This window comes from Procambarus clarkii, chromosome 13 (genome assembly GCF_040958095.1).
Source record: "Procambarus clarkii isolate CNS0578487 chromosome 13, FALCON_Pclarkii_2.0, whole genome shotgun sequence".
Lineage (NCBI taxonomy): Eukaryota > Metazoa > Arthropoda > Malacostraca > Decapoda > Cambaridae > Procambarus > Procambarus clarkii.
Genome location: NC_091162.1, coordinates 33005359 through 33023691, shown reverse-complemented (window position 1 = coordinate 33023691; position 18333 = coordinate 33005359). Strand labels below are relative to the sequence as shown.

General features: G+C 41.6%; 1 protein-coding gene across 3 annotated transcripts in view; it reads right to left on the bottom strand.

The window, feature by feature from the left end:
- The window catches only part of LOC123757289 (probable deoxyhypusine synthase), a 304623-nt gene extending 289161 nt beyond the window's left edge, over positions 1-15462 (bottom strand). The window contains exons 1-2 of one of the 3 annotated variants that reach the window (XM_069323865.1): positions 15321-15462; positions 4688-4770 (exon numbers count right to left, since the gene is read on the bottom strand). In XM_069323865.1, the coding sequence (XP_069179966.1) occupies positions 4688-4770; positions 15321-15322 (85 nt within the window). In that variant the 5' untranslated portion in view covers positions 15323-15462. Of the gene's footprint in view, positions 1-4687; positions 4771-13670; positions 13696-15320 lie in introns of those variants that run through there. The other 2 variants (XM_045740842.2, XM_045740844.2) reach the window with 2 other exon arrangements.
- Positions 15463-18333: the final 2871 nt, after the last annotated feature.

The following is an 18333-nucleotide window of genomic DNA, read 5'->3' as shown; positions in this document are numbered from 1 at the left end:
ATCCTTGACATGCTGTTTTCCTACTATGGGCAGATTCGATTGTGTTTTGTACCCTGTATTATGTTTCAGATCCTCATTTTTGCCATACCTGAATACCTGAAATTTATCACTGTTAAACATCATGTTATTTTCTGCTGCCCAAACGAAAACTTTGTTAATATCTGCTTGTAATTTTTCAATGTCTTCAGCAGAGGTAATTTTCATGCTGATTTTTGTGTCATCTGCAAAGGATGACAAGAAGCTGTGACGTGTATTTTTGTCTGTATGTGATATGAGAATAAGGAACAGTAGTGGTGCAAGGACTGTACCTTGAGGTACAGAGCTTTTAACTGCACTTGGACTCGATTTTATTTGATTGACTGTTACTCTTTGAGCTCCATTCGCCAAGAAATTGAGTATCCAGCATCCTACTTTACCAGTTATTCCCATTGACCTCATTTTGTGTGCTATCACCCCATGGTCACATTTGTCAAACACCTTTGCAAAGTCTGTGTATACAACATCTGCATTTTGCTTTTCTTCTAGAGCTTCTGTGATTTTGTCATAGTGGTTGAGTAACTGTGACAGACAGGATCTGCCCGCTCTAAATCCATGTTGTCCTGGGTTGTGTAGCTCATTATTTTCCATAAAACTAGAAATTTGATTCCTAATCACTCTTTCAAACACTTTTATTATGTGGGATGTTAGTGCAACTGGTCTATAATTTTTTGCCAAGGCTTTACTACCCCCCTTGTGCAGAGGAGCTATATCTGTAGATTTAAGTGCAGCTGCTATCTCCCCTGTATCCAAGCTCTTCTCCATATTACGCTGAGTGATACGTTCATACGAGTGATACGTACAACCGCAGATTCCTCAAACAGCGAGGGACCGAAAGGAGAGGAAAACCTAAGAGCCAGGGCCCAGGCAGATTTCCTGGAGGTAGCGAGCACTGCCTTCCAACAAGCGAGACGAGAAGCATAATCAGATCATTGCATCCCACAGGATCGGCGCGAACAGCTTCAGTAGTGCAAACGATGCACATGCCGCTGAGACCAAGCACCAGACCCAGGAACGACCCCAAGCGCCTTCACATCCTCCGTAAGCCAATCCGAGGACAGCTCAAGGAGGGAAAAGAACCGCAAGACCGACGCCAACAGCCCACGAGTGCGCAAGTCCTCAGCAACTAGTGCAGCTCAAAGGGAGGGAACCTGCACGTGAAGCTGCACCTTGCTAATATCCCGAGGAAGGGTAGGGGCGAACAAGCACACACTGAAGTGCTCAAATTTGTCCCCCAGGCAAACCTGGACCACTCTCCCAGCCTCATGCTGCTCCAGCATACTGGACCGACAGAACATATGCCAAGCCTCCAATGACAAGACAGGGCAGTCCGCTAGCCAGGACGACTCCAGAACCTCATAACGAACCCAGTGAGGAAATGAAGATTCAAACCTGAACGAAGAAGGATTCATTATGGAGGCAGAATCTGGGTTGCACTGCAATGACTTCCTGCACCTCATGAGGTGGGAAACGAGAAGCCTCCGGAAGGACAGGACCGACGGATCCGAAGGGACACGGAACCGAACCCAGGGAGGGGCTGACACCAAATCCAACTCACGAGGCAGAGGAAAAAGAAAACTCCACCCCTGTAACAGTAAACCGTGCTCAGAGGGAAGAAAAATTCCCAGTGGGGTCCAATGGGGCCCAAGACCCCCCAAGTCAGCCTTTCCCCCACCCCGGTAACCTCCAGAGCAGGACCCGGAACCGAGCCGTTCCCCAAAGCCACGGCCACACAAGAAAAAGCCAGGGTAGCCATAAAAGCAGGACAGGAGGGGGCCCACTGGTCAGACTCATACGCTTCGGTTGGAGGATCAGGCTCAAAAGCCTCAGTCGCCACTCCGAAAGGGGCATTCCCCGAGACTGCCCGAGTCCCAATCAAACAAAACCCTTAGATGCTTCGGAACCAGAAGCAGAAGGGAGGGAGGACCAGAACGAACCACAGCAGGAGAAGGAAGAGAGGGCACAGACTGAACCAAGGTCGAAGCGACCAACACCCCCAAGTCCAATTCCCTATAACCAAAACGGAGCAGCCTCGGAGCTTCTGGGTCAACAACCAACCTAGCACGTTGCAGCAACCTAAACCTAGCATGCAACGCCTGAGCTGCCTACACCCGAACAGAGTCATCAGTGGACTGGGTGAACTGAGTCACAAACAAGCAACAAAACTCACAGCACTCTGGGTCAAAGGTGTCACTGACCCAGCAAGCAGCACGACGGAGGCAGAAGTGGTGAATATCACCCTGAGACGGGGGACAGAGCAACCTTCAAATTCGCACAAGGCGAGAGGGGACCCAAGGGACACATCCATCAGACCCAAGTGCTCCCGCAGGGTTTCCCAGAACCCTTAGGCAGGAAACACGCTAAGGGAAGCCCAGGTAGGGTACTGCTAACCTGTGCCCAAATCAAGTCTACCAAGAAAACTGCTAAAAGCTGACCCCCCCCCCCCCTGGGACATCTCCACTCACAGGGGGACCTAGAGAACAATAGAACAATAGGGGATAACCAAAACCAGAGGCAGAATCCCCCACCAGGCAGGAAACAAAAAATAAAAGAAAAACACTGCAAGAGGATAACGTACCCAGGCGGAACAAAGCCGGCTACTATGAGAGGTGAAAACTAACTGTGCAGTACCTTGTGCCCCTACCAGTGGAAACTACTCATACCCATAGGCAAACAAGGGTGCATGAAACACACCAGCACACTAAGGGCAGTCAATCACCGAGCAGCGAAAGACCAAGCAGAGGTAGATCCCAAGGTCAAGGTTGATAAGTCCAGCAACCAGGAGGCCTGGTCGACGACCGGGCCGTGGGGACGCTAAGCCCCGGAAGCACCTCAAGGTAACCTCAAGGTAAGGTGACTTGTGGAAGGTGGCCTCAAGCCCCAAGGGCAGTACTTATAGGGCACCTAGGGAAGGTGACCCTAGGCACATGCAGCCCGAGTACTTGTGAAATTACTCTTGGCTCTTGCACCACCAGAGAAATAGCCCCACACCACAAGGTACTGAGCTGTAGGAGGACAGAAAATCAGGAGCCAGAGTCACACGACTGTTGCCAATCACATCAGCCAAAGAACTGAGGTATGAATAGCTGGCATGAGGGTCTGGGGTTTCCCCTTTTCCCCTTCCAGGGAGGGGACAGCTGCGCAGACAAGTGGCGCGGTGACATGGTGACATCATGCTCGTTTATTTGTTTTCATTTGGGGAGTTCTGTCCACTAGTTTGGTTTTCAGTAGCAATTTCTTATTCAGAATAGGACGCTTACCTTTCTGGGGTGCCTGACCCAGTCGATGGCAGACATAGAATGCTTCCAACCTCACAGGGTTTCTGTATGCCATCGCTCCTCGTGCCTCTTTAAAGGGGCCAGGTTCTGGCTTGTGGTCCCTGGTAGGCCTAAAATTTCATTCACATTAACTGATGCCAAAGTCTAATATAGTAGAGAGGCTGGTCCCAAACCTGCACACAGAAATAACAGCACATGAGACCAGAAGGCATGGCAGGATGTGCAGAATACCCCCGTTGAAGAGCAGAGGTACAACAGGTACTCTGAGAGAGAACTCTATCAACATCAGAGGCTCGAGACTGTTCAACACGCTTCCGCTACACATAAGGGGCATAACTGGCCGACCCCTCGCAGTGTTCAAGAGAGAACTTGACAAACCCCTCCAAAGGATACCTGATCAACCAGGCTGTGACTCATACATCAGGCTGGGAGCAGCTGCATCCAACAGCCTGGTTGACCAGTCCAGCAACTAGGAGGCCTGGTCGACAACCGGGCCGCGGGGTCGCTAATCCCCAGAATCACCTCAAGGTAACCTCAAGGTAAGGCAAGGTAGCCATATCAGCCTGGATAGCTCCAGGGAGCCGAAGAGGCTCCCCTCAGAAACTCCCTTATAAACACCCAAACAGACCAGAAAAATAACTGTCAATGCAGAGTCTTTGTTAGATAAGCACCCAGGGAAGAGTAACCCTGAGCACATGCAGCTCGAAGCATAAAATTGCCAAGTCCACACAAGAGTGCAGTGAAAGAATACACACATGTGAAACAATTACTGAAAAGAGAAGAATGCTACAACAAGCAAATGGCCCCCACAGGATGAAAGCCAAACAATGGCCAGCATTTAGTTGAGAAGCAGTAGGAACCACTGCCAGTTGGCAATCCAAGGAGCACTGCTAAGCAAGTCAACATCAGCAACAGGACCAACTTTGGTTGTTAGCCACTGGCTAACACTGGTTGTTAGCCAGTGGCTCTGGGCCACCTAGTAGCAACCATCAATACTGACAAGATTCAGCTAGTTTCAAGTGAACCAAATTTGTAAATGAATTGTTTGCAAAATCATTTGGCTGTTTCAATACTTCATTTCTTATGACCCTTGAAGATGTTTAAAAAGCACTGCTGACTTTCTGGATGCTTCCCAGTGAGAGTCATCCCCTTGTTCCTTGTATCTCTGTGAGGTACCTCTGTGAGCCAGATTCTGGCTCTGGTCTCCAGAAGCCAAACAGGACTCCTACAACTGATGTGATCCAGTAGTGGGGAGACAACTACCGGGAGAAACAAAGGGCCTCCCCACTTGAAAATCCATAAAGCAAGTATATAATAGACAATACTGAAAAAACCATACACTTTAAAATCATTAATCATGACGAATTACCTACCTTGGACTGTAGGAGTTCCTTCGGGTACTGGCTCAGAGTGGACCAACACTGCCTCCTTAGCAATATCCCTCTCACCCTCCATCCTGTACGGTAATGTACAACATTAATATAAATTACCCAGAATTGGGTATCAAAGCCCAAAACCAGTGGTAGTGTCACTGGTGTCAGTGGTGGTGGTGTCAGTGGTAATGGTGTTGTCACTGATGGTGGTGGTGTCAGTAGTGGTGTCAGTGGTGGTGGTGGTTTCACTGGTGGTAGTGTCACTGGTGGTGGTGGTGGTTTCACTGGTGGTAGTGTCACTGGTGGTGGTGGTGTCAGTGGTGGTGGTGGTGTCAGTGGTGGTGGTGGTGTCAGTGGTAGTGGTGGTGTCAGTGGTAGTGGTGGTGTCAGTGGTGGTGATGCTGTCACTGGTGGTGGTGGTGTCACTGGTAGTAGTGGTGGTGTCAGTGGTGGTAGTGTCAGTGGTGGTAGTGTCAGTGGTGGTGTCACTGGTGGTGGTGGTGTCAGTGGTGGTGATGGTGTCAGTGGTGGTGGTGGTGGTGTCAGTGGTGGTGGTGTCACTGGTGGTGGTGGTGTCACAGGTGGTGATGGTGTCAGTGGTGGTGGTGGTGGTGTCACTGGTGGTGTCAGTGGTGGTGGTGGTGTCACTGATGATGGTGGTGTCACTGATGATGGTGTCACTGGCGGTGTCACTGGTGGTGGTGTGTCAGTGGTGGTAGTGTCACTAGTGGTGGTGTCACTAGTGGTGGTGGTGGTGTCAGTAGTGGTAGTGGTGTCAGTGGTGGTGGTGTTGTCAGTGGTGTCAGTGGTGGTGGTGGTGTCACTGGTGATGGTGGTGTCAGTAGTGGTGGTGGTGTTGTCAGTGGTGGTAATGGTGTCAGTGGTGGTGTCAGTGGTGGTGGTGGTGTCAGTGGTGGTGGTGGTGTCAGTGGTGGTGGTGGTGGTGTTAGTGATGGTGGTGGTGTTAGTGATGGTGGTGGTGTTAGTGATGGTGGTGGTGTCAGTGATGGTGGTGGTGTCAGTGATGGTGGTGGTGTCAGTGTTGGAGTCAGTGGTGGTGGTGGAGTCAGTGATGGTGGTGGTGTCAGTGATGGTGGTGGTGTCAGTGATGGTGGTGGTGTCAGTGTTGGAGTCAGTGGTGGTGGTGGAGTCAGTGATGGTGGTGTCAGTGGTGCTGGTGGTGTCAGTGATGGTGGTGGTGGTGATACCTGCTTGAGGGGTTCTGGGAGTTCTTCTACTGTCAAGCCCAGGTCCGAGGCCAGGCTTGACTTGTGAGTTTGGTCCACCAGGCTGTTGCTTGCAGCGGCCCGCAGGCCCACATACCTATCACAGCCTGGTTGGTCCGGCACTCCTTGAAGAAAACAATCTAGTTTTCTCTTGAAGATGTCCACAGTTGTTCCGATATTTCTTTATTTGAATTTCGATATTTCACAGTTGGTCCACAATATTTCTGACGTTCGATGGTAGGACGTTGAACAACCGAGGACCTCTGATGTTTATACAGTGTTCTCTGATTGTGCCTATGGCACCTCTGCTCTTCACTGGTTCTATTCTGCATTTTCTTCCATGTCGTTCACTCCAATACGTTGTTATTTTACTGTGCAGATTTGGGACCTGTCCCTCCAGTATTTTCCACATGTATATTATTTTGTATCTCTTTCATCTTCTTTTTAGTGAGTACATTTGGAGAGCTTTGAGTTGATCCCAATAATTTAGGTGCTTTATCTCGTCTATGCGTGCCGTATATGTTTTCTGTATTCCCTCTATTTCAGCAATCTCTCCTGTTCTGAAGAGGGAAGTGAGTACTGAACAGTACTCGAGACGGGACAACACAAGTGCCTTGAAGAGTACAACCAATGTGATGGGATCCCTGGATTTGAAAGTTCTCGTAATCCATCCTATCATTTTTCTGGCTGACGCAATATTTGCTTGGATATGCTCCCTAAACGTTAGATTGTCAGACATCATTATTCCCAAATCCTTGACATGCTGTTTTCCTACTATGGGCAGATTCGATTGTGTTTTGTACCCTGTATTATGTTTCAGATCCTCATTTTTACCGTACCTGAGTACCTGAAATTTATCACTGTTAAACATCATGTTATTTTCTGCTGCCCAATCGAAAACTTTGTTGATATCTGCTTGTAATTTTTCAATGTCTTCAGCAGAGGTAATTTTCATGCTGATTTTTGTGTCATCTGCAAAGGATGACAAGAAGCTGTGACGTGTATTTTTGTCTATATGTGATATGAGAATAAGGAACAGTAGTGGTGCAAGGACTGTACCTCGAGGTACAGAACTTTTAACTGCACTTGGACTCGATTTTATTTGATTGACTGTTACTCTTTGTGTTCTGTTCGACAGGAAATTGAGTATCCAGCATCTTACTTTACCAGTTATTCCCATTGACCTCATTTTGTGTGCTATCACCCCATGGTCACATTTGTCGAAAGCATTTGCAAAGTCTGTGAATACAACATCTGCATTTTGCTTTTCTTCTAGAGCTTCTGTGATTTTGTCATAGTAATTACCTAAGTGTAATTACCTAAGTGTAGTTACAGGATGAGAGCTACGCTCGTGGTGTCCCGTCTTCCCAGCACTCTTTGTCATATAACGCTTTGAAACTACTGACGGTCTTGGCCTCCACCACCTTCTCACTTAACTTGTTCCAACCGTCTACCACTCTATTTGCGAAGGTGAATTTTCTTATATTTCTTCGGCATCTGTGTTTAGCTAGTTTAAATCTATGACCTCTTGTTCTTGAAATTCCAGGTCTCGGGAAGTCTTCCCTGTCGATTTTATCAATTCCTGTTACAATTTTGTATGTAGTGATCATATCACCTCTTTTCTTCTGTCTTCTAGTTTTGGCATATTTAATGCTTCTAACCTCTCCTCGTAGCTCTTGCCCTTCAGTTCTGGGTTCACTTAGTAGCATGTCTTTGCACCTTTTCCAGTTTGTGATGTGCTTCTTAAGATATGGGCACCACACAACAGCTGCATATTCTAGCTTTGGCCTAACAAAAGTCATGAACAATTTCTTTAGTATATCGCCATCCATGTATTTAAATGCAATTCTGAAGTTAGAAAGCATAGCATAGGCTCCTTGCACAATATTCTTTATGTGGTCCTCAGGTGATAGTTTTCTATCTAGAACCACTCCTAGATCTCTTTCTTTATCAGAATTCTTTAAAGATTTCTCACATAATATATAGGTTGTGTGGGGTCTATGTTCTCCTATTCCACATTCCATAACATGACATTTATTAACATTAAATTCCATTTGCCAAGTGGTGCTCCATATACTTATTTTGTCCAGGTCTTCTTGAAGGGCATGACAGTCATCTAAATTTCTTATCCTTCCTATTATCTTAGCATCATCAGCAAACATGTTCATATAATTCTGTATACCAACTGGTAGATCATTTATGTACACAATAAACATCACTGATGCAAGAACTGAACCCTGTGGTACTCCACTTGTGACATTTCTCCATTCCGATACATTGCCTCTGATTACTGCCCTCATTTTTCTATCAGTCAGAAAATTTTTCATCCATGATAGAAGCTTACCTGTCACCCCTCCAATATTTTCCAGTTTCCAGAACAACCTCTTATGTGGAACTCTGTCAAAAGCCTTTTTTAGGTTCAGATAGATGCAGTCAACCCAACCATCTCTTTCCTGTAATATCTCTGTGGCTCGATCATAGAAACTGAGTAAATTCGATACACAGGATCTTCCAGATCGAAAACCATACTGTCTGTCTGATATTATATCATTTCTCTCTAGGTGTTCTACCCATTTAGTTTTGATTAGTTTTTCCAATACTTTCACTATTACACTTGTCAATGATACAGGTCTATAATTGAGGGGGTCTTCCCTGCTGCCACTTTTGTAGATTGGAACTATGTTAGCCTGTTTCCACCCGTCTGCTACGATTCCTGTACACAGGGATGCCTGAAAGATCAGGTGAAGTGGAATGCTGAGCTCAGATGCACATTCTCTCAGAACCCATGGTGAAACGCCATCTGGGCCAGCTGCTTTGTTCTTACCGAGCTCCTTGAGCATTTTTTCCACTTCGTCTCTAGACACCTCTATGTGTTCTATGTTGTTCTCTGGAATTCTTATTGTATCTGGTTCCCTAAAGATTTCATTTTGTACAAACACACTTTGGAACTTTTCGTTTAGTGTTTCACACATTTCCTTTTCATCTTCCGTGAATCTATTTCCCATTTTCAACCTCTGAATATTATCCTTTACCTGCAATTTGTTGTTTATGAATTTATAGAATAGACCTGGTTCTGTTTTACATTTGTCCGCAATCCCTTTTTCAAAATTTCTTTCTGCCTCTCTCCTCACTGCCGTGTAGTTGTTTCTCGCATCTTTGTATCGCTGGTATGTTTGGGGGTTCGGCCTCTTCCTGTATTGATTCCATTTTTGTGTCTTTCGGTCTCTAGCCCTCTCGCAATTTCTATTGAACCAATCCTGTTTCCTAGTTCTGCATCTCTGTTTTGGAATAAATTTTTTTGTGCCTTTATCATATATTTCACAAAACTTGCCATACATCTCATTCACTTCCTTGCCTAGCATCAAGTCTGTCCAATTATACTCACTAAAAAAATTTCTAAGGTCACCATAATGTCCTCTCCTGAAGTCTGGTTTTTCAACTGCTTCAACCTCCTTATTTTCTTCCAGCTTATAACGCATTGCATACTTTATTCCCAAAAAGACATGGTCACTTTTACCCAAGGGAGGAAGGTACTGAATGTCAAATATCTCTTCCTCCTTCCTGGTAAATATCAAATCTAGCATGGAGGGAACGTCCCCTTCCCTCATCCTCGTAGCTTGTTTAACATGTTGATACAAGAATGTTTCCAGGATGAGGTCTACAAATTTACAGGTCCAAAAATCTTCTGTTTTAGCTTCATATGCTTCCCAGTCTATGGATTTCAAGTTGAAGTCACCGACTATCAACAGTCGTGATCTATCGTTATCCGCTCTCGCTATAATCTCTCTCATTATTGTTATAAGACCTTCACGTTTAGTGGTTGAGTAACTGTGACAGACAGGATCTGCCCGCTCTAAATCCATGTTGTCCTGGGTTGTGTAGCTCATTATTTTCCATAAAACTAGAAATTTGATTCCTAATCACTCTTTCAAACTCTTTTATTATGTGGGATGTTAGTGCAACTGGTCTATAATTTTTTGCCAAGGCTTTACTACCCCCCCTTGTGCAGAGGAGCTATATCTGTAGATTTAAGTGCAGCTGCTATCTCCCCTGTATCCAGGCTCTTTCTCCATATTACGCTGAGTGATACGTCCGTAAGAGTGATACGTACAACTGCAGATTCCTCAAACAGCGAGGGACAGAAAGGAGAAGAAAACCTAAGAACTAGGGCCCAGGCAGATTTCCTGGAGGTAGCGAGCACTGCCTTCCGACAAGCGAGATGAGAAGCATAAAACAGATCATCGCATCCCACAGGATCGGAGCTAACTTTCTCCATATTACGCTGAGTGCTCGCGCTATTGGTACTTTACATTTCTTTATGAATACTGAATTCCATGAGTCAGGCCCAGAAGCTGAGTGCATGGGCATATTGTCAATTTCTCTTTCAAAATCTTCAGAGTTCATCAACTTTCATGTTGTTTATTGGTGTGCTAAACATAGCCTCATACTGGCTTCTTAGAATTTCACTAATTTCTTCGTTGTCCTCTGTATACGTACCTTCAGTTGTAATTAAACAAGGGAGCTGAGTGTTGTCTGAAAGCAGAGTTAGTTATTATTCTAATAGCAGATTTTTGCTGCGTGATGATGGGATTAAGGTGGTTTGCAGTGGTAGACCCCCATGCACAGATACCATAATTAAGATAGGGGTAGATTAGTGCATAATATAGTGAGAGGAGAGCAGAGTTAGGAACATAATATCTGATTTTGGAGAGTATACCAACTGTCTTAGAGACTTTCTTAGTTATGTGTTGAATGTGGGTGCTGAAGTTGAGTCTCTTGTCTAGGAATAGGCCAAAAAACTTGCCATTATTTTTATTACTGATGTTAATGTTGTCTATCTGTAGCTGAATTGCATTTGATGATTTGCTTCCAAATAAGATGTAGTAAGTCTTTTCGATGTTTAATGTTAGTTTGTTCGTTGACATCCATAAGTGGACTTTTTTTAATTCATTATTCACAACATTATTTAGTGTATGTGGGTTGAGGTCTGAATAGATAAGGATAGTATCGTCAGCAAACAATATAGGTTTGAGAATATTAGAGACATTAGACAGATCGTTTATATATATAAGAAATAGAAGAGGTCCTAAGATACTGCCCTGTGGCACTCCAACAGTAATTGGTAGAGTGGAAGAAGTTGTATCATTGATGGTTACATATTGGTGTCTGTCAATAAGATAGGATCGGATGTAGTCAAGGGCAACGCCTCGGATTCCATAATGCTGGAGTTTAAGTAAGAGGTAGTTGTGATTAACAGTATCAAAGGCTTTTCTTAGGTCAATGAAGAGTCCAATCGGAAACTCATTTTTGTCAAGGGCTGAGTAGATAACGTCAAGGAGACTAATGATTGCATCGTCGGTGCTCTTTTGGGACCAGAAGCCAAACTGGCAGGGGCTGAGTATGTCGAATTTTACGAGGTAGGAATAGAGCTGTTTGTAAATAATTTTTCAAATATTTTTGATAGAATGGGTAGATTTGATATTGGTCTATAATTGTTTATGTCCGCCGGATTGCCTCCTTTATGGACTGGTGTTACTCTTGCTTTTTTGAGGATATGAGGGAAGGTGTGACACTATAGATTTGTTGAACAGTAGTGCTATGGGTGGGGCAAGGGCATGGGAGGCTCTCTTGTACACAATGGACGGAATTTCACTGGTGTTCCCTGCCTTGGTTTTTAGAGAGTGTATGATGGACACAACATCTGCCGGGCTGATTGGTGAAAGGAGAAGATAGTTTGGATAGCTGCCTGAGAGATATGTGTTAATATGTGTCTGAGTCTGTGGGATTTTACTGGCAAGATTAGCACCAACCGATGAAAAGAAACTATTAAATTCATTTGCCATTTCTAAATCAGTTGACGGTATATCCCCATCCTTGTAGAGTTTATTCGGTTATGTAAGTGTTGTTTAGTTCCTAGGATACTAGAGATTGTTTTCCAAGTGCTTTTCATGTTGCCTTTTGCTTCATTGAATCTATTCACATAATATGCAAGTTTTGCCTTTCTTATGATACTGGTAAGCATTGATGAGTACCTTTTAGCTACTTCCTTTGAAACTAGGCCAATCCTAAGTTTCTTTTCATATTCATGTTTCTTGTTGATTGAGTTGAGAATGCCACTTGTGAGCCATGGATTGTTTAATCTTTTGTCAGTTACTTGCTTGGTAAGAAGGGGACAATGAAGGTTGTAGAGGCTTAGAGTTTTCGAGAGGAAGATGTTAGCTAATGAATTTATATCCTGGGTATTATTGAATTCAGAATCCCAGTTAATATTGTGAAGTGCATCTGTAAGATTGCCTAAAGCTGATTCACTGTGTAGCCTAAATGAAAGTTTCTTGCTTTTGGTGGGTGTTATGTCCATGTTCGCTATGAGAAAGGTAGGATAGTGGTCAGTTGTTCTGTCGTAGATTATACCAGATACAAGGGGAGCTGTTATGTTTGTCCATATGTGGTCCAAGGTAGTGGCTGATGTTTGAGTGACTCGGGTAGGTTTGGTGATTGTGGGGATTAGCATACAGGAGTTCATGCTGTTAAGGAAATAGTCAACTTGAGAGCAATTTTGTTGACCCAGGTCAATATTAAAGTCTCCTCTCAGAATGATGTGGTTTTTGTTGAGATTGTTGTTTATAATGATTCCTTAGGTTGTCTGAGAAAGAAGCTATGTTAGTATTGGGAAATCTATAGATGGATCTAATAGTCAAAGAGGATTTAAGGGATTTAATTGTAAACTGAGTAAAATTGTATATTCACAGTAGTCATCTCTGTCACTAATAACACTGTTGCAGATAAATGTATCTCGGTAATATATAGCTGTGCCACCACCTTTTTTATTAGGCCTACAGTTATGAATGGCTTTATAACCAGCTAAGTTGTAGAGTTGGGTATAGTCTTTATTTAGCCAAGTTTCTGTTAAGATAATGAACGGTAAGTTAGTACTTTGTGCTGTGAGTAATGCATTTAAATCGTCAAAATGTTTACCAAGTGATCTAACATTTTGGTTGTAAACTGATAGACAGGTGCTATTTTGGAGTTTGTTTTTAGCCTGGTGTGCTGTGAAATACTTGCAATAATGATGATCAATGTGCTGGTTGGAGTAGATATGAGACAGAAGATTTTGATCTGGATCAATATCAGTGTGCATAGAGATGCAGAGGGATCACGATACAAGATACACGATAAAGCAAAACACAAGAATAAAAGCAAATACAATAAAATAGTAACAATTTAGAAGTAAAATAAAGATCCAATAGATAGCCAGGGAGGACACAGAAGTTACATAAAATAAAAAACAAAAAATCAGTAGAGACTGACAATATAAATGTAAAATAAAAAATAATAAGAAAAATAATAATCATAAAGTAAAATGATCTTGAAGATAAGATCAGTAGAGACTGACAATATAAATGTAAAATAAAAAATAATAAGAAAAATAATAATCATAAAGTAAAATGATCTTGAAGATAATTAGCTTAGTAATGGTTAATTAAAATCCTATAATTGGTATGAACCTAAGAAAACAAAGTGAGCACAATAGATAATTCCGAGAGAAAAAAGAAAAAGAAAAAAAAGATGACATGTAAATTTAATTAAATCTTGAAATTTACTCTAATATAAACCTTCTTGTATATATACAAATAAATAAATAAATAAACAGGAGACTTTAAACTAGGTACCCCGCAGGGAGGTGTCCTGCGGGTAGTAATATAGATAATAGTAATAATTATTATTATTTCTATTATCTGTACAACAGGAATACTTACATCACTTGTGATATCAAATTAAAATATTCGTAAATAACAACACAAGAGACTTTGAACTAGATACCCCGCAGGGAGGTGTCCTGCGGGTAGTAATATTTATTTTATTTATTTATTTATTTATTTATTTATATATATTTATATATATACAAGAAGGTACATTGGGTTTGTGAGAATACATTGGATAGTACAGTATTTACATTCTTGTAAAACTAGTACGCGCAGCGTTTCGGGCAGGTCCTTAATCTAGCAGATAATTTTAAGTAGGTAATTTCAATCAGAATTGATAAATGATAAAGATACATTACAAGAAAAAATGAGATGAGAGAGATAAGTAAGTATATTAAAGCACATTGTTATATTAAAGCTCTGATTGATTACATTGACAGCTTGATTAGTAATTTAAACAAGATTAATAGACACCATACAGCAGATTGACAGCACATGTAAGACAGCAATGATCACAATGGTAAAGATGTTCAGATTGGGTACATAAAGATTGGGAGACTGGGTAGCAAAAGATACAGATAAACAAGATTTATAAACACCATACAACAGATTGGCAACACATATAAGAAAACAGCAACGATCACAATGGTAAAGATGTTCAAATTGGGAACATAAAGGTTGGGAGATTGGGTAGCAGTTGATACAGTGCAATTTTAAGGCAAAAAGTGAAAAACTATGAAGATGAAATTAGGTACGTTTTAGTATTGATTTTGAATGATGTAAAAGTTGGACAGCTTTTCAATTCAGTAGGGAGTGAGTTCCATAAACTGGGTCCCTTTATTTGCATAGAGTGTTTACACAGATTAAGTTTAACTCTGGGGATATCAAAGAGATATTTATTTCTGGTGTGGTGATAATGGGTCCTATTACATCTGTCCAGGAAGAGTTTCAGACAAGGATTTGCATTTAAGAACAGGGTTTTGTAAATGTAGTTGACACAAGAGAATTTGTGGAGTGAGATTATGTTTAGCATGTTTAGGGAGTTAAACAAGGGGGCTGAGTGTTGTCTGAAAACAGAATTTGATATTATTCTTGTAACGTTTCTATTGTTACGTAAAGTATGGTGACAAATAAACACAGACACTAAGATACTATATATATATTTGGTCGAATATACACAAGTACACAGGTGATACGTTGGTGTGAGTTGAGCGCACTGAGCGTTGGTACAGTATCTCGCAAGTGTCTGCTCTAGACCACACTTGAAAGTAGACTAGTTAATGTTTGCTATTCTTGCTGCTTATATTGCTCGGGCAACACCTCACCGTGTTGCCCGGGCAACGCCTCACCTCATTCGTCTCCAAAGGTTGACAGGAATATTAACACTATATTTGGAGCGAGTATATTATTGGGATAATCTACTCGCTACATTCTGATAGCAGATTTTTGCTGGGTGATGATGGACTTGAGGTGGTTTGCAGTGGTTGAACCCCATGCACAGATACCATAATTCAGATAGGGATAGATTAGTGCATAATATAGAGAGATGAGAGCAGAGTTAGGAACATAATATCTGATTTTGGAGAGTATACCAACTGTTTTAGACTTTCTTAGTTATGTGTTGTATGTGGGTACTGAAGTTGAGTCTATATAGATAATAGTAATTATTATTATTACTATTATTTGTACAACAGGAATACTTACATCACTTGTGATATCAAATTAAAATATTCGTGAATAACCACACACACTAAACGCCGCGCAACCAGTCCAGCCTCCACTGTCCAACTGTTTATGATCGCTTACAGTACTGATGATCCCACCACACTCCTCCGTCCGATACAAGACACTTTGTACACTGACATCATCGCACACTAATATTTTTACCACTTCGTACAACAGCTTTGGACGTTTCGCATGTGTGTACGTGTTCAATATTAAAACGACAATATAATGCTACAAACGATTAAAATCTTCTTCTTAACAGGCATATAGTTATTAAATGAAGTTTAGTGATGTAATGGACATAATCCGGGCTTGGTAAGGACGCCGCCCTCCAGCGTAAACACAACACACCCGAATGACCACAAACACGATACAACGCACAAAACACAACATTTTTGCCAGTTTTTGGATAAACTCCTTTAACATTTATTATGTGATAGTTATATTTATATAATAATAAGCATTAAAGGTAAGCGCCTAATATGTAATAATAATAAAAACGAAGTCAGAAGCTACACGCCTGTAACGGTTCTATTATTACGTAAAGTATGGTGACAAATAAACACAGACACTAAGATACTATATATATATTTGGTCGAATATACAGAAGTACACAGGTGATACTTTGGTGTGAGTTGAGCGCACTGAGCGTCGGTACAGTATCTCGCAAGTGTCTGCTCTAGACCACACTTGAAAGTAGACTTTGGTTAATGTTTGCTATTCTGCTGCTTATATGCTCGGGCAACACCTCACCTCATTCATCTCCAAAGGTTGACAGGAATATTAACAATGCATTTGGAGCGAGTATATTATTGGGATAATCTACTACTACACGCCTATCTGTACATGTCTTTTGTGTAAAAGACTTTTGGACGCTCATGTACTTGTGTGCCAGCTGGCGTTCACAGCTGTTCTCGCCTACATGCATTAGAATTAGTCAAACGAATTTATTTATTTATTCATTTATATACAAGAAGATACATTTTCTTGAGAGAGTACATAACATTGGTGTTCTTACATTCTTTTAAGCAACTAACTCGCAAAGGCTTTCGGGCATGTCAAGACCTGCCCAAAACTTATCATAAATAATAAATAAATAATAAATAAATAAATTTTATTCAGGTAAGGTACATACATACATGGTAAGATACAAAAGTTGATGGATTTATAGATAGAGCTAGTACATACAATGCCTAAAGCCACTATTACGCAAAGCGTTTCGGGCAGGAAAAACACTAAGACTAAAACTTAATACTAATTGAGATTATCCATTTAAGATAAAAACAAAGTACTACCTTATTAACTCCATGTAACCTACCTCACCCCCAAAATGTCAACCCATGTCTACTACTTGAAACAATGCTGTTTGTTGACCAAATTGTATTTTTGCTTTTTTTTCTGTCATGTCCCCCCCCCCTTTTTTTAATTTTTTCTTATTTTTTCTCAACACAATTTATGCTTTAATCTCAATTAGTATTAAGTTTTAGTCTTAGTGTTTTTCCTGCCCGAAACGGCAGCTGCTCGCGAAATAAATTCTCTAAAATTCATACATTCTCTAAAAACCAAGGCAGAGAACACCAGTGAAATTCCGTCCATTGTGTACAAGAGAGCCTCCCATGCCCTTGCCCCACCCATAGCACTACTGTTCAACAAATCTATAGAGTATCACACCTTCCCTGATATCCTCAAAAAAGCAAGAGTAACGCCAGTCCATAAAGGAGGCAATCCGGCGGACATAAATAATTATAGACCAATATCAAATCTACCCATTCTATCAAAAATATTTGAAAAAATTATTTACAAACAGCTCTATTCCTACCTCGTAAAATTCGACGTACTCAGCCCCTGCCAGTTTGGCTTCCGGTCCCAAAAGAGCACGAACGATGCAATCATTAGTCTCCTTGACATTATCTACTCAGCCCTTGACAAAAATGAGTTTCCGATTGGACTCTTCATTGACCTAAGAAAAGCCTTTGATACTGTTAATCACAACTACCTCTTACTTAAACTCCAGCATTATGGAATCCGAGGCCTTGCCCTTGACTACATCCGATCCTATCTTAGTGACAGACACCAATATGTAACCATCAATGATACAACTTCTTCCACTCTACCAATTACCGTTGGAGTGCCACAGGGCAGTATCTTAGGACCTCTTCTATTTCTTATATATATAAACGATCTGCCTAATGTCTCTAATATTCTCAAACCTATATTGTTTGCTGACGATACTACCCTTATCTACTCAAACCTCAACCCACATACACTAAATAATGTTGTGAATAATGAATTAAAAAAAGTCCACTTATGGATGTCAACGAACAAACTAACATTAAACATCGAAAAGACTTACTACATCTTATTTGGAAGCAAATCATCAAATGCAATTCAGCTACAGATAGACAACATTAACATCAGTAATAAAAATGATGGCAAGTTTCTTGGCCTATCCTAGACAAGAGACTCAACTTCAGCACCCACATTCAACACATAACTAAGAAAGTCTCTAAGACAGTTGGTATACTCTCCAAAATCAGATATTATGTTCCTAACTCTGCTCTCCTCTCACTATATTATGCACTAATCTACCCCTATCTTAATTATGGTATCTGTGCATGGGGGTCTACCACTGCAAACCACCTTAAGCCCATCATCACACAGCAAAAATCTGCTATCAGAATAATAACAAACTCTGCTTTCAGACAACACTCAGCTCCCTTGTTTAAATCCCTAAACTTGCTAAATATTAACTCCCTCCACACATTCTCTTGTGTCAACTACATTTACAAAACCCTGTTCTTAAATGGAAACCATGCTCTGAAACTCTCCATGGACAGATGTAATAAGACCCATTATCACCACACCAGAAATAAATATCTCTTTGATATCCCCAGGGTTAAACTTAATCTGTGTAAACACTCTATGCAAATTAAGGGACCTAGTCTATGGAACTCACTCCCTAGTGAATTGAAAAACTGTAAAACTTTTGCCT